Source organism: Beta vulgaris, chromosome 1 (assembly GCF_026745355.1).
Source record: "Beta vulgaris subsp. vulgaris cultivar EL10 chromosome 1, EL10.2, whole genome shotgun sequence".
Lineage (NCBI taxonomy): Eukaryota > Viridiplantae > Streptophyta > Magnoliopsida > Caryophyllales > Amaranthaceae > Beta > Beta vulgaris.
This window is the reverse complement of record NC_079202.1, coordinates 25,956,339-25,967,124: the sequence shown is the minus strand read 5'-3', so window position 1 is coordinate 25,967,124 and position 10,786 is coordinate 25,956,339. Positions and strand designations below refer to the sequence as shown.

At 34.8% G+C, this 10,786-nt stretch overlaps 1 protein-coding gene across 1 annotated transcript; it reads left to right on the top strand.

Moving 5' to 3' along the window:
• The first annotated feature begins 509 nt into the window (after positions 1-509).
• Positions 510-1,288, top strand: LOC104885737 (uncharacterized). Its single transcript, XM_057391563.1, has 4 exons — positions 510-631; positions 721-903; positions 992-1,102; positions 1,195-1,288. Exons 1-4 carry the CDS (start codon positions 597-599, stop codon positions 1,286-1,288), a joined length of 423 nt encoding a protein of 140 aa, XP_057247546.1. The 5' UTR covers positions 510-596.
• The last annotated feature ends 9,498 nt before the right edge of the window (positions 1,289-10,786 follow it).

Below are 10,786 nucleotides of genomic sequence, written 5' to 3'. Positions count from 1 at the left end.
CATATTCTTATGCTTTTGATGAGACCACTACAGTTCATGGGTCTAGAATGATGAATGATCACCTGAAAGTGAAAATTCATCGAATTATAGAGAAATATGGTCATTTGCCACTACCTGTTCCCGTCCCTGCATATGAGATCGACACTACAGCTACTGCTTTGGGTACTTGGGTGCAATGGCCAAAAAATTTAGCACAAATGTTAAGTGATGAGGTAATTGTTCATATAGGCCTCCATTTTGTAAATATAATAGCTTTCAATTTAAAAATTATAATCTTATGCCCGTTTTGAAAAAATAATTATTAGGTTACATCGACACCTAAAAAACAAAAAGGATTTCGGGGGAGGCTGTTAGATCTTCTAGCCAGTTGCATTCATCAGCCGGTTCGGCTTCTCAGTTTAGTCCAATTATCGACGATCGATCGTTCTTGGACTCCCTTACTGAGGACTGCAGGGAGTAGCAGATACGCTTGCCCTTGCCGTCGCAGACGATGATGCTGTTGTGTTACCTTGCCGAGATCCTTGTTCCATTATTTGACAGATGATGGCACCGCTTTTCTGACCAAGGAGGATATTGGTCAGTTTTTGAGAGGAGAAATGATTAATATTTCTAATATCCAAGTGTACATGAGGTAACAATAATCAAAGTTATGTTTTTTTTAACATTTAATTATATGGTAGTTGTATTTTTCACATATAGTTTACTTTTGCCAATTTTTAGGGCTACGCAGTCGGACTTGGCTGGATTTGGGGATTATATTGGATGTGTTTGTTGGATGTGTCCGCAAAGCACCGTTATGGAGTCTCATTCATCATCGGAGGAGGTAACAAAGTACATTCTGCATGCTATGGTTGGATGCGTCGATGTAAATGCTAGTATCATGTTCGCGCCAATCTTTCAAGAGTAATATTCTTTCTTAATATCTACAAATATTTATTGTTGCATGGTATGTGATTTTTCAAGTAATTATTGTTGTTTAATCTTTCAATAGCCAACATTGGATGCTACTTGTCATATGTCCCTTGCCTGGGATAGTTTATATCTTCGATTCTGCCAGCTATCACAAACAACGGAAGTTAAAGCTTAAATTGCCTATGATAGCGTAAGTTGATATATGTTTGATATACTTTATATGAATTGAGATGGTAACATTCCACAATTAAGGACTAAATCAAACAATGTTATGTTATCTAGTGCTTTTAGGAGGTTTCGGATGAGCGGCCACAAAGTTCGTCGAGAGAAGCTTTTGTGGAAATATGTTGAGGTATGTATTGATCGAATTGCTTGATTCAATTTAAAGCTTACTTTATTCTCATTATGCGGTAATTTTTCTCATTTTCTTATAACTTTTGATAAAGTGCCCGCAACAACAAGGAGGCATGGAGTGCGGTTATTTTGTGATGCGGTACATTTTTGACGTACTCGCTTCATATTTTGGTTCGTTGGATATGGACAAAGTAAGTTTATATAATTATTCATTTCATATTTAATATATTTTAACTATTTGATGCTAACTTTGGTAAATTATTTTCAGGTTGCTCAAACCTTTACCAAAGATCCTTATACGGAGGATCAAATCAATGAGGTGAAGAATAAGTGGGCAACATACTTTGTTGATGAGTGCATTGCATAGGTTAGTTAGTTTATGTTAATATTCTTTTTTTTGTTCTAACTTTAGACGAACATATACATTATTGCAACTTGTACAACCAACTTTGTAGTGATGGATTATCATGATATATAAATATTTTTGTTGGATTATTATGGAATTGTATATATGTTGGTTGGGTTGAATATGATGTTGGTTTGTTGGCTTGAATATTGGATGATGTATGTTGGAGATCATGGTGGTTGTTTGATGGATTTTTATTTGCTTGGATGGTGGATTCGGAGATGTTATTGGTTGTTGTACAGGTTAATTAAGTCCCTATTATGGGTTTTATCCAATTTACAAACGGAGCTCTGCCGAAATTTATGCAGAAAATTTATTAGCATATTGCTGCATAGCTTCATCAAGGTTGCATATATAGCTTCCTCTTCACTAATAAAAAACAAAAAAAAAAAATTAAAAAAAAGGTAATATTGCTGCGGTTTCTGGCCCAGAACCGCAGCAATATTACTTTTTTATTATAAAAAAAGTAATATTGCTGCGGTTCTGGGCCAGAAACCGCAGCAATATTTCTTTTTTATAATAAAAAAAGTAATATTGTTGCGGTTCTGGGCCAGAAACCGCAGCAATATTACCTTTTTGGGCCACCTTCTTTCACCACAATTCCTTATATTGCTGCGGTTTGGTCATTAAAACCGCAGCAATATTACGTAATATTGCTGCGGTTTAAAACCGCAGCATAATTATTAATACCTATTGCTGCACCCTTAATTGCTGCGCGCCCTATTCCGCAGCAATAGGGCACTTTTTAACCGCAGCAAGTAGCCTTTTTTCTACTAGTGTTTATATTTTCGGGTGTTGTTGTGGGATTATATGCCCCACCGATCTAAGATTGTATACCAAGGTAAATGTAATTCAAGGTTCATTAAGTGTTAATTTAGATTTGTAATATCTTAAGTGTGATTAAGTAGCAGCTCGGAAGTGCAGGTTGCTACACAAGTTTGCTAAAAAATGATATAAAAGCGAATAATAATGATATAATTTCTCTTTTTAATGATATTAGTTTGTGTGATAATAACAAGGTACATAATAAAGAGTTGAAAAATGATAGTACTTAAATAAGAGAAAGTGATATAAGTTTGCTGGAAAAATTACATAATAGTGAGTAATAGTGATATCATTTATAGCATTTATGTTATAAATGATATCAATTTTTGTAATAATGATAAGGTATATAAAGAGTTGAAAAATAATAATGAAATAAACAAAATAATACAAGTTTGTTTAAAATGACATATAAGTCTGTAATAAAGATATGAAACATATCAATTATGACATGAAGGAGTTTATAATGGACATGAAAAGAACTTTAAGATAACATGAAACAACTCGAAAATGATATGAAATACTCTTAATGACATGAAAGAGTTTTATAATGACATGAAATAATTATATTAGTTCTCACATGTGAGATGTTGTTGCATAATAAATTATGGTGTAACATGTTATATTTAAGACATAATCAATCATATGATCATTCAACCAATATGAACCATAATCTCTTCTCTCTCCTATTCCATAAAACCCTAATTTTCAACCTAGGGGCTACCACCACCCTTTTGGACGGCGGTAAGCCCCTTTTTTCGTTTTATTACTAGCTTTTTATGTTTATGGTTCCAATAAATCTCAGTCTCTCTCTGATGGAGAGTTTTTCTACCCATATATTGGGTTATGTCTACCCATATATTGAGTTTTATCTCTCTCCATGTGAGAGTTTAGAGAATTTGTTTTTGGGTTTTTGTGTATTTCAAGATGTTGATTTGTTGATCGAAATTTGTGTGGAGTTGCAACAGATGTCAAGACTTTTTTTACAATCACTTGAATTGAATTCAGTTCTATTTCAAGACTACAAAAGATTGTTAGACCCCCTTGCAAAAGGTTGCATCAGACAGCGATGTGAAAGACAAGGGTTTTCAGAAGTGTTACATCTACTCAACGATCGTGGTTTTATCATATTAGAATTGTATTTATTTCATTTGATATGTATTTGTTTAGTTTTGATTTTTATTGTAGATGTCGTACGACTTTGAATCAATAAATTAATGTTAATTTCAAAAAAAATGTTATATTTAAGACACACTCTTTATGTTTAGCTTTAGTTACCCGAGCTATTATAATTTTCTTCAAAAGTAGCCTATCACACCGACCATTAATAGTAACTAGTCATATATGCATGTGATGCTTACGTCAACAACCTTATGTAGCTATATATGTACGAATGAACATATTTATGTTTATCTAATATTATGTTGGAAGTGATGTAACCTATTGAAGTTCTTTTTTGGATGTTATTATCTTTCTAAATTGAAGGTGACGGATTCTTAACTGTTCAATATATATCGTCACTGAAAAGTTTGGTCGATGATGTAATAACTCCTTATCAGCAAGCTTTAGTATAGTTCTTTAATGATTGTAAATGTTAATAAACCATAATGTTTGAACTTTATATATATGAAGTACTATGTTGTCAGGATATATTGTAATACCCCCGCCGACCCGAACCCTTCTTTATTCAATAAAACTCGAGTTTTGGGGGAAAAAATAAATCCACGAGGGTTCAACCCGACGGGTGGCGCTACCGCCGCACTTATCTCCTTGGAAATAAATGCAAGCCTAAATTAAAGTATACTAAACTCAAATTCATTAAACCTTACAACCAAGTAAATCGTTCATTAAACATTACTAATCCTTAAGAGTTTCAGAGTTCCAACGGAAGCTAATCATTAGAGGTGGCCATGGGCCGGGCTGGCCCGCGGGCTGCCCGAGCCTAGTCCGTTCTAGGCCCGACCCGCTGTCCATAACATGGGCCGTGGGCCGCGAACGTCGGAAGAATTTAGGACTAAGCCCGGCCCGACACAAGCCCGAGGAAATGGCCCGTCCAAGCCCGTGGGCTGGGCCCACGAAAAAGTGAGTTTGTTGAAGTTGCCAGGCGCCAGCTCTAGCCGTTGCTGAAGTTGAAAAAGCAAGTTTGGCTTTTTATTGCTTTTCATTTAATGCATGACAATGACAACACACAAGTACACTATGTCACTATACACAACTCATAACTACACAATACTGCAAGAGTGAAGATATTGCAGATTTTGCAACGTTCATATGCACCAACAGCTAATTTTGCAACGGCTAATTTTTTTCCATTTTCTATATATGCACCAAAACTTCATTATTTTTTCCAAACAACTCATCACTCTCTTCTCATCATTCATTCTTCTGTATTATTTCAATCTCCTCAATTTAGAATTATCAAAGTACTCAATTCCTAAATAACAAAATCTCTCAATTATACACTAACACTTTGCTCTTCAAAAAATTAATAGTACTACTACAAAATTACTTGTTTTTTGGGTGAAGATTTTTCGGAGATCATTCAAGTAACCTGTAAAGTTGCGATTCTCACATTTCGTAATTCTATTTCTACTATATTGGTTGTAAGATCTAACTCAACTTTGTTTCAATCATTTTTAGTTTATTATTACTAATCATTTTCTATTTACAATTATATTATTAGTACGTTATTAGCTATTATTGTTAATTGCTTCCTTTTATATTAATTAGTGTTAATTTTGTTAATTTTAATTGAGTATATCTTGTTTTTGTGAATGTGTTTATGCAATGGCATCAAAATCAAATACCTCCTCCAAAAAAGCCAAACACATAGCTACTTCTAGTGACCAACAAAATCCAAACGTATCTATGTCGCCACCTCAAAACATGGGACTCCATCATTATAGCCAAATGAACCAACTGTTTTCTGCAATCGGTATGAATTGATTTTAACCAAACGCATACCAACCCTATTACGGATTTGGCACACCACAAGATCCTAGTTCTTACCATTCCACCGAAACTATACCTCAATTTTCATCAACAATGCCTAGCATGGAATCCAGATCTAGTGGACAATCAGTGGATAGGCCCTTCCCCGAAATCCCTAATCCATTATTAGATGAGTGGTGTACGAAAGAAGAAATGGCAACTAAGAAACATCGAAAGAGTAAGGTTTGGAGCTACTTTTTATTAAAAAAGGATGAAAGCAAAGCTAAGTGCAAAACATGTAACATTATTTTATCTGCTATATCCAAACAAGGGACGGGTCACTTAGCTAGACACTCCAAAAAATGTGGTCAACCCTCTAGCGATCCAGCACAACCCAAAATCTCTCAGTATCATCCACACGGTTTCACTTACAATTATGAGAGGGATAGGGACGAACTCGGGCAAATACTTGTGCATGCTGAACAACCTTTTCTTTTTGCTGAGAATGAACCTTTTAATAATTACATCAACAAAGCACTACAACCTCAACACAAGCCAATTTCTAGAAAAATTGCTCGTTCATCCGTGATGAGAAACTATTTAGAGCATAAAGAAAGGTTAATTCAACTATTAAGTAATCTTCCTTGTAGAGTTTCTTTAACCGCAGATGCATGGGATGGTGGTTATGGACTACATTACTTGTGTGTGACTTGTCATTGGATAGATGATGAATGGTTGTTGCAAAAGCGTATTATTCATTTTAGAATGTTAGAATACCCCCACACTGGTCTTAACATTGCTGATCATCTAATGCAAGCTATTGATGAGTATGGTCTTAGGACTAGAATTATGTCCATGACTTTTGATAATGCAACATCTATGATATATAGTGCAAACCTGGTCAAACAACAATTACCTGATTTAATTTTAGAGGGAGAAGCACTTCACATTAGATGCATTTGTCATGTTTTAAATTTATGTGTGAGAGATGGAACTACTGCTATTGGTCCCTTTTATGAGAAAATTAGAACTGCAATTCTTTCTATTAACAGTTCTTCTATGAGACTACAGGAGTGGAAAGCATTTCTTCGTCAGCAAAAGATAAAGGTGGTAAAACTCAAAGCTGATTGTCCGACTAGGTGGAACTCCACTTATGACATGTTGAGTAAGCCAATCGAGTATAAAATTCCAATAACGATTTTCTTCAATCCAAAATTTCCACAAATGGCTTTATTAGAAAATGATTAGAGCAATTGTGAAAAGTATATGAACTTCTTACAATTGTTATATAGCATGACCCATTGCTTTTCTTCTGTTTATAATCCATGTTCTCAATCTTTTCTTAGTAATGCATGTTTACTTGCTCAACTTTTTAATGAGCATCGTGGCGAAGAAACTTATGATGACTATCTTCCCGCAATGGAGGTGAAATGGCGCAAATATTATACGGAGCTTCCTATTATTTATGTTTTTGCTTCTATCTTAGATCCAAGGCAAAAATATGATGGTACTTTCTTGTTACTTGATATTTATTTTCAATGCATGCTACTTGAAAGTGATGTTGGATCTTTTAAAACTAATGTGACCACTCGATTTTTCGAACTATTTAGAATTTATGAAATAAATATGGAACAATTACTCGATTTGCTCTTCTCAATCATCCAAGAGCGTAAGTAAACAGTCAAAAGGTTTACTTGCACAAGCTGCTAATATGATGTCTAAATTTTCTGGTACTGAATCATCCCGGAGAACTCAAAGTGATGTTTCTGAATTACAAATGTATCTAAGCTATGATTTTATGAAAGTTATGGATGATGAAGAAAAGTTTGGACTTGACCTACTGAAGTGGTGGAAAGGACAAAGCACAAAGCATCCAATTTTGGCGGCGATGGCGCGTGATATTTTTGCTATCCAAGTCTCATCAGTTGCATCCGAATGAGCTTTTAGCGCATCAGGAAGAGTGCTAGATGATAGAAGATCAAGTTTAAAACCCGAAACTCTTGAAATGTGTGTCTCTTTCAAAGATTGGTTAGATGCCAAAGATCGATCTCAAGATAAGTCGTATGTACAAAACGATAATGATGAAGGCACGTCGGCTTCTGGATCTAATAGTTCTCAATCAATTCAATTAGCCGACGATCTTGAACAAGAAATAGATGATGATGATGATGAGTGATGATAATAGTTCTCAATCAATGCAATGTAACTTTCTTATTGTTTGTAATGTCTTTAGTTTTTAAGAATCTAGTTATTTTGTTCCTTTTAATATTATCAAGAGTTTAATAATAATTTTGAGGTATTTTTCAAGTTACAATGTTACCGTAAATAAATTTCCTTTACTTTTTACTTTTTGTTTTTCAAAATAAAATAACTTATAAATACAAATATAAAAATAAATAATTACAAATAGAAATATAAGTAGAAAATATGAAATTGGTAACGGGTAAGTATACATTATTTATTACTCCTTATCTTACATGAGAAAAATTGAAAAAGTAAAAAGTGGAGGTCTAAAAAGAGAAAGAGAGAGAGAGACAAAGTGCCAAAGTGGTACTAGTAGAGAGCTCTAAACATAAAAAGCTGAAAACATTCATCAACTTTAAATCAACATTCAACAACAATGCTAGACAAGTAGACAACATAGTAGTAGCAGATATGACACATATAAATTGGCCAAAGATATGACGCACAAGGCCCGCGGTGAGCACGAGATTTTTTTATTTTTTTTTGAAAAGCTGTGATTTTATGGACCAGGCCCGCGGTGAGCACGAGCCCGGCCCGCCAGGCACGTGGGGCTTGTCGTGCCATGGACAAGCTTCCCATATTTTCAGCCCGGCACGGCACGGCCCGAGATTGATGGGACGCGGGCCTGGCCCGGCCCGTAGTAACCCTAAGCCCGCGGGCCTAGCCCACGTTCAGGCCCAGCACGGCCCGTGGCCAGCTCTACTGATCATATGCTAAGTGGATGACAACTCTAAATGATCTCCCTTTTGTTCCCCCTCCCCCACCCCCCCGATCAATCATCCACCTGCACAAATACATTGAAAAGAGACAAGACAGACAAGCTCCCCAAAATTACAAAAACTGAGTAATTCCAACTCCATCCCGTAAAATACTTAAGTTCAAAATACTTTGTAAAATAGTAGATTAATAGTTTTGGAAGTCATAGCACATATACACATATATATGCACTGAATAATCATATCATTAATTCAATTAATTCAGTTATTCAAGGAGAGGAACGGGAACGCCAGTAAGCCGGGGCAAACCCCTGTAACTACTTACTTCAGCATTGCAGGCCGGGGGGAACCCCTGTAACCGCCTACTTCAACATTGTAGGCCGGGACGAATAACCCCTGTAACCACCTACTTGTAGGTCGGGGCGAACCCTTATAACCACCTACGGATATCATAATAGCCATAATAATAGAGTCACTAGTACCCCTTCTACTTGGATCACAACAAGATAGAAGGAAGACAGTAACAGAACAATCAGCATAGTAACTAGAGAAGCTGTAAGGGCCGCTGAACCTCTTTTACAGGGCAACCTGATCATCATTTCCCTCCGATATTTTACTTTACGTGATAAACATCTTTTAATTCAAGTCGTCATATAAATCACGTACACATTTAAGTCATCTTATTCAATCCAGTGTGAACACATTCAATCCATTCATAGTGGTTTCAATAACTCATTTCATAAACACAATCGTCACTTGAATTCATTTCACTTCAGATTCATAATAATTTCATTATCACAAGTTCTTACCAATTCTAACTTTCATGATTTCCCATAATAATAATAATAATGATAATAATAATAATAATAATAATAATAATAATAATAATAATAATAATAATAATAATAATAATGATAATAATAATAATGATAATAATAATAATAATAATAATAATAATGACAATATTAATAATAGTAACCATAACATTACTAAATGACATTAAACGATTTTAATAACGTTATAATAACCATCTTTGTCATATCGTACATCATATGTAGTCATGATTCATAGTCAATATCCATAGTCGTTATCCATTTTGTGAATCGTATTCATAATCCTGCATTAAGTCGATAATCCATAATTATAGTCCAAACTTATAAATTTTATACACACACAATTACGTAAACAATTCGTTTTACTCTAACGGGATCCATGTTTAGATGTACATCGGAGATTACCTCGTGACGCGTGCCTAAAAGTTAAGTTCACGAACGTATTAGCACTCTTGATATTCCTCGTCTACGCAATCGGAGTCTACAATAGGTATTATCGAGATCTAATTTAGTTCCTAAATAATTCCTTTTTATAAAATAAATAATTCAAATAATAACTTAAAGAAATTCTTAATGATCTTTAAGAAGGTTTATAAATCAAAGTTTTTATGATTCTCAAATCATTTATGAAATCATATTAAGTAATCAAAGATTACTTCAACAATATTTTTATTAACTTAAACAATTATTTTAACATAGAAAACTATCTTTATTATACTCATTTTATTTAAGAAACATCTTCAAGTTATAAAAGATTAACTTAAACTAAAATATACGAACTTAATAAGATAAGATAGTTTAGGAAATTTATGGGTTTTAGTTTTAAAAATAAAAGAAAGCAAACAAAACTAACTAAAACTCAAAATAACTAAAAGAAAAGGAAAAGAAGTTTTAAAATAACAAAGTCAGTTGCTCAAGTGAGAAACGAAACAGAGGGAAGATGAAAGAAGGGAGGGCGGCAGAGGGGAGAAACAGGGGAGATGGTGGAGTTTTGTGGTGGTGTTTTTCCCGACGCACGGCCAGGCTCAGGCCAGGGAATTCAGATTTTTCTTTGGTTCGACAGTCGTGCGAGTGAGGGAAGCTGGGCGCTAGTGAGGTGGCTAGACAGAGCTGTAAGGGCGAGCAGGGCTGCGCGAAGGGGGTTTGGCTGGCGGTTCGCGGTGGTTGGCGCGAGTTCTAGAGGCTTGGTGGTTTGATTAGGTGGTCTAAGGTGGTGGTTTCTAGCGGAGTGGTGGTGAAGAGAAGCAGAGGAGGTTGTTAATGGTGGTTTCAATTTCATTTTTTTTAATTTTCAAAATCAAAATAAGAAATTAAGGAAGAAAAGAAATGAATTGAAGAAAACCTTTTAAGACTGTTTGCTTGAGCAAATTAGTGAATAAGGTGCAGCATTTGTAGAGGTGATTGGTCAGAAATATTGAGCTTTGGTCAAATTCCATTAATGGTGGAAGTGAGGTGTGAGGGTTATGGTGTTTAGCCTTTGAAAATTTGCCCCTAAAAACTGATATTTGTAGACTGAAATTCAATTCTTTACTGAGAAAAGCTGAATTTTGGGTTGAAAATTTGGTTCT

Coding starts and splice junctions, on each gene's coding strand:
- LOC104885737 (XM_057391563.1), top strand. CDS start 597: ATGATTAATATTTCTAATATCCAAGTGTACATGAG. Junction 904..991: donor TTCGCGCCAATCTTTCAAGA/GTAATATTCTTT, acceptor ATCTTTCAATAG/CCAACATTGGATGCTACTTG. Junction 1,103..1,194: donor CTTAAATTGCCTATGATAGC/GTAAGTTGATAT, acceptor TATGTTATCTAG/TGCTTTTAGGAGGTTTCGGA.